Source organism: Scyliorhinus canicula, chromosome 20 (assembly GCF_902713615.1).
Source record: "Scyliorhinus canicula chromosome 20, sScyCan1.1, whole genome shotgun sequence".
Taxonomy (NCBI): domain Eukaryota; kingdom Metazoa; phylum Chordata; class Chondrichthyes; order Carcharhiniformes; family Scyliorhinidae; genus Scyliorhinus; species Scyliorhinus canicula.
The window spans coordinates 70450562-70466441 of NC_052165.1; the positions used below are offsets into that span (position 1 = coordinate 70450562).

Sequence of the window (15880 nt, forward strand, 5' to 3'; positions counted from 1 at the left end):
TGGAAACGAATGGAGAGGGCGTCCTGTGGCAACACAAGCCTGGGGGCCCTAGTAACGGCACCATGGCCGCTCCCCCCCACGAGGTACACCACGAGCCCGGTGGTGGCGGCCACCCTCAAGATATGGGGGCAGTGGAGGCGACATAGGGGTGAAATGGGAGGTCTGTTGGCGGCGCCAATAAGAGGGAACCATAGATTCATCCCGGGGAACATCGACGGGGGATTTCAGAGCTGGTACAGGGTGGGCATACGGCAGCTGAAGGACCTGTTTATAGAGGGGAGGTTTGCGAGCCTGGGAGGGCTGGAGGAGAAGTTTGAGCTCCCCCCGGGAAACATGTTCAGATATTTACAAGTGAAGGCATTTGCTAGGCGGCAGGTGGAGGGGTTCCCCCTGCTCCCCAGTAAGGGGGCGAGTGATAGGGTGCTCTCGGGGGTCTGGGTCGGAGGGGGGAAGATATCAGACATCTACAAGATAATGCAGGAGGCGGAAGCAGCATCGGGGGAGGAGCTGAAAGCCAAGTGGGAAGGGGAGCTGGGAGAGCAGATAGAAGACGGGACGTGGGCGGATGCACTGGAGAAGGTCAACTCTTCCTCCTCGTGTGCGAGACTGAGCCTCATTCAATTTAAGGTGCTGCATAGAGCTCACATGACGGGGACAAGGATGAGCCGGTTCTTTGGGGGTGAGGACAGGTGTGTCAGATGTCTGGGAAGCCCAGCGAACCATGTGCATATGTTCTGGGCATGTCCGGTGCTGGAAGGGTTCTGGAAGGGGGTGGCAAGGACGGTGTCGAAGGTGGTGGGGTCCAGGGTCAAACCAGGATGGGGGCTTGCGATCTTTGGGGTCGGGGTAGAACCGGGGGTACAGGAGGCTAGGGAGGCCGGAATACTGGCCTTTGCGTCCCTAGTGGCTCGACGAAGGATATTAATTCAATGGAAGGACGCGAGGCCTCCAAGCGTTGAAACTTGGATTAACGATATGGCTAGCTATATTCAGCTAGAAAGGATCAAATTTGCCCTGAGAGGGTCGGTACAGGGATTCGCCAGGCGGTGGCAACCTTTCCTTGACTTTTTAGATCAGAGATAGACGTTCGGGGTCGTGGCAGCAGCAACCCGGGGGGGGGGGGGGGGGGGGGAGGGGAGGGGGGGGGCAGCAAGGGTCGTGGGGGGACACGCACGACTGTAACGCGGGCAAGCCTGCTCGCTGCTCATGTCTGAAACTGTAGGCTGCCTTGGTTGTTAAGGTTGCCTGGGGGGGGGGGGGAGGACTGGTGCGCGCGAGAGGGCGGGCGAGGGAGGGACATTTGCCTAGAGGGATTGTGTTGTAAATAATTTAAAAATTAGTAGGGGTAAATGTCTGTATGGAAAAACTCTTTCAATAAAAATTATTTAAAAAAAAAAAAAAAAAAAATTTTTAGTGGTAGTTTGGGAAAGTTGTAATGCTTTTCAAAAAGCAGAAATCTCTTTGAAGCTGTGACTGATTTGCCACAGCAACTTGTATAATGAGCGAAAGTAAAATATTGACTATATGTTTCAAAGGATTATTGTTGCTCTAGTATAGCCTCATCTTGTTTGTGGAAGTTGTAAAACCTCTTATAACCTAAAATTATTTATTAATTTGGTTGTGAGGATTAAAAATTCAAGATAACTGTTCTATCCATAACATTGCTGCTACGTGATCAAAATGTGATCTATTCTAATTTGTTCCATTCAGTGTTCAGTAGAAGTGGGAAGATAGTCTGTCTAACTTGAATAATTCACCGGCTAGCTGTCCAGAGTTTGTTTCATTATTTTGAAAGCTGTGGCCTGTTCAATTTCCATTTTCAATCCTGTAAGTGCTGTTGACCCAAAAAACGCAACTGAAACTTAATTAACCTGGCTTCAAAGTGTCTCGAGTGTTATACCTACACAGATGCATGCATTTAAATATTTATATTCCCTCTGTATAGCTACAGGCATCAGATTAAAAATTAACACAATTATACCTTTATTTCTCCACTGTCATTTATTTTCTTTCAGTTGTTGGTGAAGGAAAAATTTTGGTTTCAGAAAAATGAGTGGTGGGCTGGCACCAAGCAAAAGCACAGTATATGTATCCAACTTGCCATTTTCACTGACGAACAGTGATCTGCACAAGGTAAAACTTATTTTGACAGTTGTATGCATTATAGGTGTGTTGAAACAGACATTGCACTTGTAAAGTGTGGTATTGTACTATTATAATCCCAGGCCAGACCCAACACTGGCTAGGGTACTGGAACAAAACCCCAATATTTTAGTTTATTTGTAAGACTGTGCAGAAAGAATAATTTGCTTCAGGGGTGATTGCATCAAAAAGTAGGGATTTCATGTTTTTAAAACAAAACTGTATTACAATATTAAACTGTTTAACTTCACACCTGAAAAGAATAGCTAACAATTACCCCTTAAACACTACTACTCAATTCCCCATTAAACAACAAGAAAATAAACTTACAGCTCTCAATCCATCTTAAAATCAGCATGGCATAGAGTAATTCTTGCTTTACAGAAGACATTCGGCTCCTGTTAGAATCTCTTCAAAAAGCTGGTTCACCTGGCATGCTTCAGCCTCCTCCTTGTCCTCCGACAAGACTGCTCTGTTTCAAATATTATTACTCTTTTTCTAACTACCCTACTTTGAGAGAGTTGTGGACTCCGTGTCCGACAATCAGATTTCAACTCCTCTGCAAAAATGTGTCTCGGAATCCCTCAGCCTCACCCAGCAATGACATAATCTCCCTATGCTGGAAAGCACGCCAACTCTCCAGGCTGAAAGCACATTAACCCCCCAGAGACTTTCCCCAATCAAACCATAGTACAGACTGAGATCCTCATTCCTGTGGTTAATTTCACCTTCAGGCTCCTAAAAGCTCTCGGGTCCTGCAAAACAAAATCCTTTTTAAAAGCATGACCACTGCAGTCAAATACACTATAATCCAAGGCTTTTAACCCTTAAATTGCCATAATAGGTAGAAGCCAATATTCCTAAAATCCTGCATTTGTTGCAGTACTCTGAACTGTGCACTTCAGCCTTAATATTTATTTCTAACAGCACTAAGAGTTTGGTTTCTTTATTCAGTGGCAAGGATGGTCCCAGGAATGATCCTGGTCTTTGCTCTAGGAAACTTTCACTGGGGCACCAGTAAATAAGGAATTTGTATTTCATTTTTCCATGTCCTCTGAGTGTACCACACAGTCAATTAGTTAGTATAACTAATATTATGCAAATCACGGCAAAGACCCAGAAAAGGAAATGAAATTAATGATCAAATATGTATTTAATTGTATTGGTTGAATGAGAAATATTTGCCAGGCTACCAGGACCATACAAATGGTGCCTTGAGAGCTAATAGATTTTTCTGTGATGCACCTTCCATTGAATTGTGAAACTGAGAATCTTGGTTGATTGCAATATGGTTGCTGTGTAATGTACTTGGCAGTGACAGGCCCCTCTTAGGAGGTACAGCATGAGAAAGAGCCAACTCTTCAGAGAAAATAAAAGAACATAGAAATAATTTCTGCAGATTACTTTGAATTTACCGCCTCAAAGTGCAGTCTGTGTCCTCTGCTTCCACTGCTTTGGATAAGGAAAAACAACTTGGCCTCGTCTATGTTATCTAGCCCCTTTAAAATCCTAAAAGCAACAATGATATCACCTGTCAACCTTCTGTACACATGCAATAGCTGCAATATGCTTTATGTATGACAGTGATCAGAACTGTACGTAGCATTTAATGAATGTCATTAATTCCTACTGTTTCGGTTCAATATTATCCTTTTAATTATAATCCCAACATTGAATTTGCTTTATTCTCTGCCACTGAGCAGTGTTAAAATGACTAGTTTATTGTTAATCAAGATCGCCAGATGTCCTTCATTTTCCATATACATTAGTTTCTTTGCCTTCAAGTAATAACCCCTTTCTGGATTTTCTGTACCTATTTGAAGCACTTGTGCACTGAATTTCATTTGCCATCTGTCTGCCCAATGTATTCCGATCCTCCTGCAGCTTATTCTTTATAATTTAAATGCTTCTTGCTTTGATTAGCTTCCCAATTAAAAAGACAAATGCATTAGAGATCTGATATGTCACCAAAACTGTTCAACCTGTACATATTTTCAGAGACGTAGAAGATCTACCAGGACATTGACTGGTTGAGTGGGCAACAACTTTAAATTTACAGATGATACAGCACTGATTGCAGAACTAGAAGAGGAAATTGTAAACTAAATGAAAGCCGGAAGTGTAGAACACAAGGTGACCAGATTGTCATAAGTCAAAACCAGAGCACATTGAAAAGCCTTGGGAAGGTGAAGCTCCATGGCATGTTGGGTGACCATAAGAACTAGGAGCAGGAGTAGGCCATCTGGCCCCTCGAGCCTGCTCCGCCATTCAATGAGATCATGGCTGATCTTTTGTGGACTCAGCTCCACTTTCCGGCCCGAACACCATAACCCTTAATCCCTTTATTCTTCAAAAAAACTATCTATCTTTACCTTAAAAACATTTAATGAAGGAGCCTCAACTGCCTCACTGGGCAAGGAATTCCATAGATTCACAACCCTTTGGGTGAAGAAGTTCCTCCTAAACTCAGTCCTAAATCTACTTCCCCTTATTTTGAGGCTATGTCCCATAGTTCTGCTTTCACCCGCCAGTGGAAACAACCTGCCCACATCTATCCTATCTATTCCCTTCATAATTTTAAATGTTTCTTTCAGATCCCCCCTCATCCTTCTAAATTCCAACGAGTACAGTCCCACTCTACTCGACCTCTCCTCATAATCCAACCCCTTCAGCTCTGGGATTAACCTCGTGAATCTCCTCTGCACACCCTCCAGTGCCAGTATGTCCTTTCTCAAGTAAGGAGACCAAAACTGAACACAATACTCCAGGTGTGGCCTCACTAACACCTTGTACAATTGCAACATAACCTCCCTAGTCTTAAACTCCATCCCTCTAGCAATGAAGGACAAAATTCCATTAGCCTTCTTAATCACCTGTTGCACCTGTAAACCAACTTTCTGTGACTCATGCACTAGCACACCCAGGTCTCTGCAAAATGGCAAGCTTTAATATTTTATCGTTTAAATAATAATTCCGTTTGCTGTTATTCCTACCAAAATGGATAACCTCACATTTGTCAACATTGTATTCCATCTGCCAGTCCCTAGCCCATTCACTTAACCTATCCAAATCCCTCTGCAGACTTCCAGTATCCTCTGCACTTTTCGCTTTACCGCTCATCTTAGTGTCATCTGCAAACTTGGACACCTTGCCCTTGGTCCCCAACTCCAAATCATCTATGTAAATTGTGAACAAATGTGGGCCCAACACGGATTCCTGAGGGACACCACAAGCTACTGATTGCCAACCAGAGAAACACCCATTAATCCCCACTCTTTGCTTTCTATTAATTAACCAATCCTCTATCCATGCTACTACTTTAACCTTAATGCCATCCATCTTTATCTTATGCAGCAACCTTTTGTGTGGCACCTTGTCAAAGGCTTTCTGGAAATCCAGATATACCACATCCATTGGCTCCCCGTTATCTACTGCACTGGTAATGTCCTCAAAAAATTCCACTAAATTAGTTAGTCACGACCTGCCCTTTATGAACCCATGCTGCGTCTGCCCAATGGGACAATTTCTATCCAGATGCCTTGCTATTTCTTCCTTGATGATAGATTCCAGCATCTTCCCCAATACCGAAGTTAAGCTCACTGGCCTATAATTTCCTGCGCTCTGCCTACCTCCTTTTTTAAACGTTTGCTAATTTCCAATCCACCGGGACCACCCCAGAGTCTAGTGAATTTTGGTAAATCATCATTAGTGCATCTGCAATTACCCTAGCCATCTCTTTTAGCACTCTGGTATGCATTCCATCAGGGCCAGGAGACTTGTCTACCTTTAGCCCCATTAGCTTGCCCATCACTACCTCCTTAGTGATAACAATCCTCTCAAGGTCCTCACCTGTCATAGCCTCATTTCTATCAGTCGCTGGCATGTTATTTGTATCTTCCACTGTGAAGACCGACCCAAAAAACCTGTTCAATTCCTCAGCCATTTCCTCATCTCCCATTATTGAAACTCCCTTCTCATCCTCTAAAGGACCAATATTTACCGTAGCCACTCTTTTTTGTTTTATATATTTGTAAAAACTTTTACTGTCTGTTTTTATATTCTGAGCAAGTTTACTCGGATACTCTCTTACTCTTCTTTATAGCTTTTTTAGTCGCTTTCTGTTGCCTCCTAAAGATTTCCCAGTCCTCTCGTCTCCCACCAATCTTTGCCACTTTGTATGCTTTTTCCTTCAATTTGATACTCTCCCTTATTTCCTTAGATATCCACGGTCGATTTTCCCTCTTTCTACCGTCCTTCCTTTTTGTTGGTATAAACCTTTGCTGAGCACTGTGAAAAATCGCTTGGAAGGTTCTCCACTGTTCCTCAACTGTTCCACCATAAAGTCTTTGCTCCCAGTGTACCTTAGCTAGTTCTTCTCTCATCCCATTGTAATCTCCTTTGTTTAAACACAAAACACTAGTATTTGATTTTACTTTCTCACCCTCCATCTGTATTTTAAATTCCACCATATTGGATCCCTAACTATGAGATCATGAATCAATCCTGTCTCATTACACAGGACAAGATCTAGGACCGCTTGTTCCCTCGTAAGTTCCATTACATACTGTTCTAGGAAACTATCGCGGATACATTCCATAAACTCCTCCTCAAGGTTGCCTTGACCGACCTGGTTAAACCTATCGACATGTAAATTAAAATCCCCCATGATAACTGCTGTACCATTTCTACATGCATCAGTTATTTCTTTGTTTATTGCCTGCCCCACCATAACGTTACTATTTGGTGGCCGATAGACTACTCCTATCAGTGACTTTTTCACCTTACTATTCCTGATTTCCACCCAAATGGATTCAACTTAGACTCCATAGCACCGATGTCACCCCTTACTATTGCCCGGATGTCATCCTTAAATAACAGAGCAACACCACCTCCCTTACCATCCACTCTGTGCTTCCGAATAGTTTGATACCCTCGGATATTTAACTCCCAGTTGTGACCATCCTATAACCATGTTTCATAGCCACTAAATCATAGTTATTTACGATGATTTGTGCCATCAACTCATTTACTTTACTCCGAATACTACGAGCATTCAGGTAAAGTACACTTATGTTGGTTTTTTTACCTCTGTTTCGAATCTTAACATCTCCAGTTTTATTCCTTTTAGTATTACTGGGCCTATTCACTGAGCTCCCCTCAGTCACTGTACCTTGTACTGTCGCCCTTTTTGATTTGTACTGGTCCCACCTCCCCTAGAACCGGTCCCAATGCCCCAGGAATTTGAATCCCTCCCTCTTGCACCATCTCTCGAGCCACGCATTCATCCTATCTATCCTGACATTCCTACTCTGACTAGCTCGTGGCACTGGTAGCAATCCTGAGATTACTACCTTTTGAGGTCCTACTTTTTAGTTTAACTCCTAACTCCCTGAATTCTGCTTGCAGGACCTCATCCCATTTTTTTACCTATATCGTTGGTGCCTATGTGCACCACGTGGCAGGATTCTTTGGGAGGGGGGCAGCCAATTGAATTAATTAAAACAATATATATATATTTTATTCTCCTCCTTAACCTTCTCAAGAGTCAAGAATTTCAACAGGTCCCCCCACCATGCCAGGGCACAGGGTGGAGAGATTGCTCTCCATCCCAACAGGATCCGCCTTTGGGCAATCAACGAGTCGAAGGCTACAACATCTGCCTCCGCACCCGTTTCCAACCCCGGCTGATAAGTTGATAAGGGGGAGCCAGTCAATGTGGTACATTTGGACTTTCAGAAAGCGTTTGACAAAGTCCCGCATAAGAGATTATTGTGCAAAATTAAAGCGCATGGGGTTGGGTGAAGTGTATTGAGGTGGGAAGAAAACTGGTTGGCAGAGAGGAAACAAAGAGTAGAAATTACTGGGTCCTTTTCAAATTGGCAGGCAGTAACTAGTGGAGTGCCACAGGGATCGGTGCTGGGGCCCCAGCTATTCACAATATATATTAATGATTTGGATGAGGGAACAAAATGTAACATCTCAAAGTTTGCAGATGATACCAAATTGGGTGGGAGGATGAACTGACTAGGATGCAGGGATCCTACAGCATGATCTGGACAAGTTGGGCGAGTGGGCAAATCAATGACAAATACAGTATAATTTGGATAAGAGTGAGGTTAGTCACTTGGAAGCAAAAACATGAAGGCAGATTACTATCTGAATGGTTGCAAATTGGGAGAGGGGAGAGTGCAGCGGGACCTGGGTATCCTTGTGCACCAGTCGCTGAAGGTAAGCATGCAGGTGCAGCAGGTGGTAAAGAAGGCATGCATTGCTAGAGATTTTGAGTACCGAAGCAGGGATGTGTTTTTGCAATTATACAGGGCCTTGGTGAGGCCACACCTAGAATATTGTGTGCAGTTTTGGTTTCCTTTTCTGAGGTAAGGTGTTCTTGCTCTCGAGGGAGTACAGTGAAGGTTTACCAGACTGATTGCAGGGATGGCGGGATGTCACATGAGGAGAGATTAACTAGGTTGGGATTGTTCTCGGTGGAGTTCAGAAGAATGAGCGGCGATCTCATAGATGGGTGTTTCAAGAACCAGGGGTCACAGTCTGGGGATTCGGGGTAAACCATTTCGGACAGAGCTGAGGAGGCATTTCTTCACACAGAGTGGTGAGCCTGTGGAATTCATTACCTCAGGAAGTAGCTGATGCTAAAACATTGAATATATTCAAGAGGTGGCACTTGGGGAGATGGGATCAAAGGCTATGGGGAGAAAGCATGATTAGGCTATTGAGTTAGATGATCAGCCGTAATCATGATAAATAGCGGAGCAGGCTCGAAGGGCCAATTAACATTTACTGCTCCTATCTTGTATGTATCAATGCAAGACAGCTCACCACCACTTTAAGGGCAATTAGAAATGGGTAATAAATTCTGGCCTAGCCAGTGAAGCCCACATCCTGAAAAAAATGAATTAAGAAAAACTTATTTTTGTTTACAGATGTGGATGAAGAGAGTCACAGGACTGCCAATTAACATTTACTAAAAGAAATTTATGAAATGTAGTAATCTACGGGATGCAGGAGTTCCATCACCACACCAATATTTATTTACAAGGTCCAAGGAATTCCTGCCAGCAGGCATTCCTCTGAGCTTCTTCCTGCTCCTCATGTCTGGGTCTGTCACCTCTGTGTCGTCAGCCGTGTCGTTCTCTGAAGTGGGCAGGGTGTACCTTATAGGTGCCCGTCTTTTCCTTGACGACCTCCTTGGAAGTTGTTCCTCCTCCTCGGGAAAAGGTGTCGCGGCGGCCTTGTTGAGTGTGTCCATCTCCGACTCTGATGACTGGATGACGGGGTCTGGAGAAATTGCTCGGGGCTGGGGTGTGGGTATCCTTTCCGTCTGGGCTATCCCAGCTTGAGGCGGTCCTGCTTCGCCTGCCTCCAGGTTTGGTTCCGTTGCCCTTATTTGGTCTAGGTGTTTCTTCAGCACCTTACCTCCTATTGAAACCTCATAGGATATGGGCCCTGTTTGGGACTCTACCGTGCCTTTGACCCACGATGGTCCATTCCCATAATTCTTGACCCAAACCGGTGCCCCCACCTGGAAATGTCTCTGCTGCCGACTATTATCATACCCCCTGCGTTGGGCCTCCTGTTGTTTCTCCACTTTCCCCGTTAAATTTGGGAAAAGGAGACTCAGCCTCGTTCGCAGCCGCCTTCCCATGTGGTCCTGTAATCAAACAGCCAGCGGGAGAGCTTTGTCTATTGACGCTGCCGGCTGCTTCTTGAGTCCCGCTTTAAGTGTCTGGACCGCTCTCTCTGCCAGGCCGTTGGTCGCTGGATGGTAAGGGGCCGTTTTGATGTGACGGACTCCGTTTTCCTTCAGGAATTTTCCAAATTCCCCACTTGTGAATGCCGTTCCGTTGTCCGACACCAATACCTCCGGATGTCCATGTGTTGCAAACGAGGCCCTGAGCTTTTCAATTGTCGATGCTGTGCTTGCCGTGTTTACCCGGTGGACGCCCAACCATTTGGAGTGGGCGTCCACTATCACCAAAAACATTGAGCCCATGAAAGGGCCGGCGTGGTCAATATGCAGGCGGGTCCACGGTCTGCCTGGCCATTCCCACAGGTGCAATGGTGCCGCTGGTGGCACTCTTTGCCCCTGTTGGCACTCCTGGCACCGACGTACCAAGGCTGCTATGTCTGTGTCCAAACCTGGCCACCAAACGTAGCTTCGAGCTAGCATCTTCATTTTAGACACTCCTGGGTGTCCATGATGTAACTCAGTTAAGATTGCCTGACGGCCCTGAGCCGGGACGATTACCCGGGCTCCCTATAATAGGATACCGTCTTCTACGGTTATTTGGTCCCTTCTGCTCCAGTATGGGTGCATCTGGGGCTCCACTGGTCTTTCCAGTTCCCCTGTTAGCAGTCAATGCTTCATCTTGGCTAAAACTGGGTCTTTTTGCGTCCACAACCGAATATGTTGTGCGTCTACTGGTAGGGTGGGCAAAAAGTTTAGAGTCATTACTGTCTCCTCTACTTTTGGTATTTGCGGCGGAGTGTCCGGGAGGGGAAGTCTGCTCAAAGCATCTGCATGTGCTACTCGCGTTCCCGGTCTGTGCTCCAGAACGTATCTATATGCCGCCAGTAGAAACGCCCAGCGTTGGATTCTAGCTGATGCAATCAGGGGTATTGACTTGTCTTCTTTTAATAACCCTAATAACGGCTTATGATCCGTCACTATGGTGAATATCTGCCCGGACAGATACTGGTGAAATTTTTTTACTGCGAATATCACCGCCAGTCCTTCCTTCTCGATTTGGGCGTACTTCCTCTCAGCCATCGCCAAGGTCTTCGAAGCATAGGCTATTGGCCGTTCTTCCCCATTCCTTCCTCTATGGGCTAAGACGGCTCCTACCCCGTAGGGGGATGCATCACAAGTGACCACCAACTCCTTCCTTGGGTCATAATGCTCTAGGACATTTTCGGATGACAGCTGTTCCTTAATGTCCCTAAATGCTCGGTTTTGACGGGGCGACCATTTCCATTCTTGTCCCTTTTTTAGTAGCTGGTGGAGGGGTTCTAGGATGGACGCCCTATTTTCAATAAATTTTCCATAATAGGTTACCAACCCTAGAAATGATCGTAACTCCTGGACCGTGGTGGAAGCTGGGGCTTCATTTATTGCCCTTACTCTGTCTTCTAATGGATGTAAGCCTGACTCGTCTACTTTGTATCCCAGGTACGTCACTTGTGGGGCCAGAAAAACACATTTTTCCCTTTTTAGCCGCACGCCTGCCTTTGCGTAACGCCTGAGCACTTCCTCCAGGTTCCTTAAGTGTTCCCTACCCGTGATTAAGACATCGTCCAAATAAATAGCCACCTGCGGTAGTCCCTGCAGAATATTTTCCATCGTACGCTGGAATATAGCGCAGGCTGATGACACTCCAAAAGGTAGCCTCGTATAACAAAAAAGGTCCTTCAGGGTGTTGATTGTAGTGAATTTCTGGGAGCCCTTGTCCAGTTTTAACTGCAGGTAGGTGTGGCTCATGTCTAGTTTTGTGAACAAATGCCAACCTGCCAATTTGGCATATAGGTCGTCTATTTTCGGGATTGGGTATTTGTCCAGCAGTGCGTATTTGTTTACTGTCTGTTTGAAATCTCCAGAGACGTATCGAGCCGTCTGGCTTCAAAATTAGTACCACCGGCGCTGCCCATTCCGAAAACTGTACTGTTCTGATAATGCCGTCGCGTCGTAACCTTTCTATTTCGTCATCTACTTTCTTCCTTAATGCAAAAGGTACCGGCCTGGCCTTACAAAATTTCGGAAGGGCTTCTGGGTCCACGTGCAAAGTTGCTTTGGCGCCTATGATTTCCCCCAAACCTTCTTGGAACACCTCCGGGTGTTTTTGGAGTACTCCACTCAACTGCCCGCTTCCACTCTGGAAAATTTTCATCCAATCTAATTTTAGGTCTTTCAGCCAGTTCTGTCCAATTAAGCTCGGTCCGGAGCCCTCTACTATCGTCAACGGTAATCTGAGCAATTGTTTCTCATATTCCACAGGTACATGAGTCGTGTCTAGAACTTCCAGGGGTTCCCTCGTGTAGGTTTTAAGTTTCGTCGATGTTTTTGTTAGGGTTAGTGGCTGGAGTCCATCTTTGATTTTACTAAATGCTGCCACTCCCATTACTGATACGGCCGCACCCGTGTCTATTTCCATTATTGTCGGCCGCCCGTTCACCCGTGGGGTAATCCTAATGGGTTCTGCTTTCTTCGTTGTAATATTATATAATTGTTCCCCTTTGGAGGAGTATGGGGCGTCTAGATTGTGTACTTCCCTGCGTCCCCACCTGCTATTCCTCTTTTGCCACCTCCTTCTAGGCTTTCTGTCGTTGTTACCTCACTCTGTCTGGTGCCAGAAACGGTCCTTCTCTGTTGGGGGAGCCTCAGCCAGTACTTCCCTCTGTCTCCAGTTAGTCCTGGCAGACTTGGGGGCAGTTCTGGGGTTTTCCTTTTTCCCTCTATTCCTCAGGTTTTTCCTGGTAGCAGGACCCGTTGTGGCAGTCCCTCTCACAGGTATCTACCTCCATTGGCGTGCCCTGTAGTTCCTGCGCCCCACTTGCTGCCTTTTCTAGGGACAGTGCGAGCTGTAACGTCTGCCTGCAGTCGAGCTCCGTTTCCGCCAACAGGCATTTCTGTATTGTGAGGTCATTTATACCACACACTAACCGGTCCTGAAGCATTTCATTTGGCGTCGGGCCGAACTCACATTTTTCCGCCAGCCTTCTCAGGTGGGTCAAGAAATTTGTGACTGACTCCCTGTCTTCCCGCTTCGCTGTGTAGAATCTGTACCTACGCAAAATGAGGGGTGGTTTTGGGTCGTAGTGCTCTTTCACCAATTCCGTTACTTCTTGGAAAGCTTTCATGTCCGGCGCATCGGGATAAGTCAGACTACTTATAATGGCGAAAGCGGAGGGTCCGCACGCCGACAGCAGGATAAACCGTCTCCTTTCGTCCGTCAGTATATCATTTGCCCGGAAGAAGTAACACATTCTCTCCACACACTGGGACCAGTCCTCAATAGCCGGGTCGAATGCCTCTAACCTCCCAAAAAAACGGCATTTTTAAAATGGCAAGGCTTACACTCCGAGTGCGGCAGCTGGTCTCCGCAAAATTCGTAGTTTACCTCGTCGCCACTGTGGTAATCCACGGGAGGCAGGAGTTCTGTCACCACACCAATATTTATTTACAATAACGATATTACAGGAGCAGCTACAAACAGTGCTGGTGGGAGGTCTCTCCAATTCCTTCATCAAGGATCCACTTCCGGGATTCCAATCCCTCCTTTTAGTATTCCTCTGACTTGGGTCACCATGTGTATTCAAGCTTCCACATTCAGATATGCCAATACATTATATTAAGATATCACCAACCTCGGGATGTCGACTTCACCAGCTATGCTCCTTTCAGCTCTGACTTTAACTGGTAGCCTCTCTCTGTCCCTTTCTTTAGCTTCAATGAACAACACCTTGTTCAGATTCCAGTTCTTTGTCCCTGTGATTCCAGTATTCCTGGGATTCCTTTTCCTCCCCTGGTTTCCAGAACTTGCTATTCTTTAGCTTCTGAGACTTGCTGTCCTTTACTCCATTGTCTTGTCCTCTGTTGACAGTTTCTGTGACAGCTGCTTCTTTCTTTGATTCCAACTGAACAACAAGTGCTTGTGCTTTTCAGTGTGAGCCCCTGGTTGCTAGGCAACAGCCTAGTTTTCTTTTAAACCCTGTTTGTTTTCACGTTATAAAATGTTAATTGCAATGCAGGCACAGTTTGAAATGAAACAAAAAATCACAGACATGCAAGCACCTTTGTTTAACATAAGCTCACTGCAGTTTTAACCCTTTCTTATACAGAATCACAAATTTAAACTTAGTTAAAACGAGACCTTGTTTCTAATATCCACAAGTCCAAATATAGATTGCTTAAAAGTACCCCTCTTTCCTGACCTCTGTTAGTTGGTGCATCTTCAGCATGAGATACTTGAGATACAATTCGTACCCTAGATCCATTTTTACTGGTGACACGGCTTAATACTGAAGAGTTACTTTTTGCCATCTTTTTTTATATGCCTAGGAGACATGGACAACAAACAGAGAAACTATTGATGGGGAAAAATGTATTTGAGATTGGATATACTGGATGGTGTTCCACATGTCCTGCACAGACAGATAAACTAAGTGCCGGAAATGACTAGAGGAAATTGGTGTATGAATCGAAGTGAGGATGATTTCCGGTGGTGGCGATGTGTTGAACGGTCGCAGGAATGTTAGCTCTCTCTTGGGAACTTCCAATTTAGCCCTATTAACCAGTAAATCAGATACCAAACTAACAAAAAAAAACCTCCTCGCCCAAAACTAATAACCGTCCAAGGAAATGCCTTCAAACCAGCCACGGAGCCGGCAAAATAGTAAAACTAAAACTTGGGAGAGGAAGATCCAGACCTCTGAATGAGGCGACACTTGAAACGGAGCAGAGGATGGCAGACTGAGCAGGATCACCAATGCAAACGCCAGCCCACCCACTGACGAAGCAGTGGATGGAGCTTCCTTCAATAATGTTGAAAAAGGCTGAACTTTACAGTGACAAACATGGTGATGGACCCGGAGGGTCAGCGCCATTCTGGAAGGGGCACCGGTGGTGCTTGTAAACATTTACCCCCCAACTGGGACGATATGGACTTTTTTTTAAAAACATGATGGAGATCCCCAACCTAGACCCCATTATCTCATCATGAGGGGAGACTTTAATTGTGTACAAGACCCAATGACGGACGAATCCCAAATCATGGTAACAATTGGCAATGGCTAAGGAACGGAACTCCTTTATGGAGCAGATTGGGTGGGGTGGGGGGGTTGTGCAGAGTAGGCCCCTGGTGGTTCAACCATCTGAGGGAGAAGGTAATCTCCTCCTTCTCCGAAGTCCACAAAGTACACTCCTGTAGCGACTTCTTTGTCGTTGCAGGGGTAGTAGGAGTGGAATACATTGCAGTAGTAATCTTGGACCGCGCAGTACATTATGAAGATGCAGCAGTTTCTCGATGGGCTGGACATGCAAGCTGTGGGAGAGGAAAGGAGGCAAAGACTGGAAGCGCCACTAGAACTGGGGGAAGTCATTGAGAGCATCCAATCTATGCAGTCGAGGAAGGCACTGGGTCCGGGATTCCTGATGGGCTTCTACAAAATTTGCAGCAGCACTGGCCCCGCACCTGCAGGAGATGTTCAAAGACACTCTGGCACAGGTCTTCATGTCGCTCATGGTGAAAAAGACAAAGATCCAACAGAGTGCGTGTCGTACAGACCCATCTCACTCCAAAACACTGACACCAAATCATGGTAAAGGCCCTGAATGGAGAGTTGCGTGCCAGGCGTAGTTGCGGAGGATCAGATGGGCTTTGTCAAGGACAGAGAGCTGATGCTGAACATCAGAAGCCTGCTCAACGTGATTATGACCTCATGTGGAAGGGGAAGCCAGAAGTGATCATCTCCCTCGACGCAGAGAAGTCCTTCGACAGAGTCATATGGCTGTACTGGGATGGCTGGCCCCAACCAAATTCCAATATCTGGGGCTCCAGATCGCCCACGACTGGACGCTGGTCCACAAGTGGAACCTATCGCGTCTAGTGGAAGAGGCTAAGAAGGATCTGAGGGGGTGGGACCAGTTCCCGCTCTCCCTGGTGGGGCGAGTGCAAACAAGCATGCTGCCAAGATTTCTCTTCCTATTCAAATTCATCCCTGAGGC

General features: G+C 45.8%; 1 protein-coding gene across 1 annotated transcript in view; it reads left to right on the forward strand.

Moving 5' to 3' along the window:
* zcrb1 (zinc finger CCHC-type and RNA binding motif 1) overlaps positions 1 to 15880 on the forward strand; it is an 89823-nt gene that overhangs the window by 29946 nt on the left and 43997 nt on the right. The window contains exon 2 of the mRNA XM_038780847.1: positions 2016 to 2133. Within this exon, the coding sequence (XP_038636775.1) occupies positions 2050 to 2133 (84 nt within the window). The 5' untranslated portion in view covers positions 2016 to 2049. The remainder of the gene's footprint in view (positions 1 to 2015; positions 2134 to 15880) is intronic.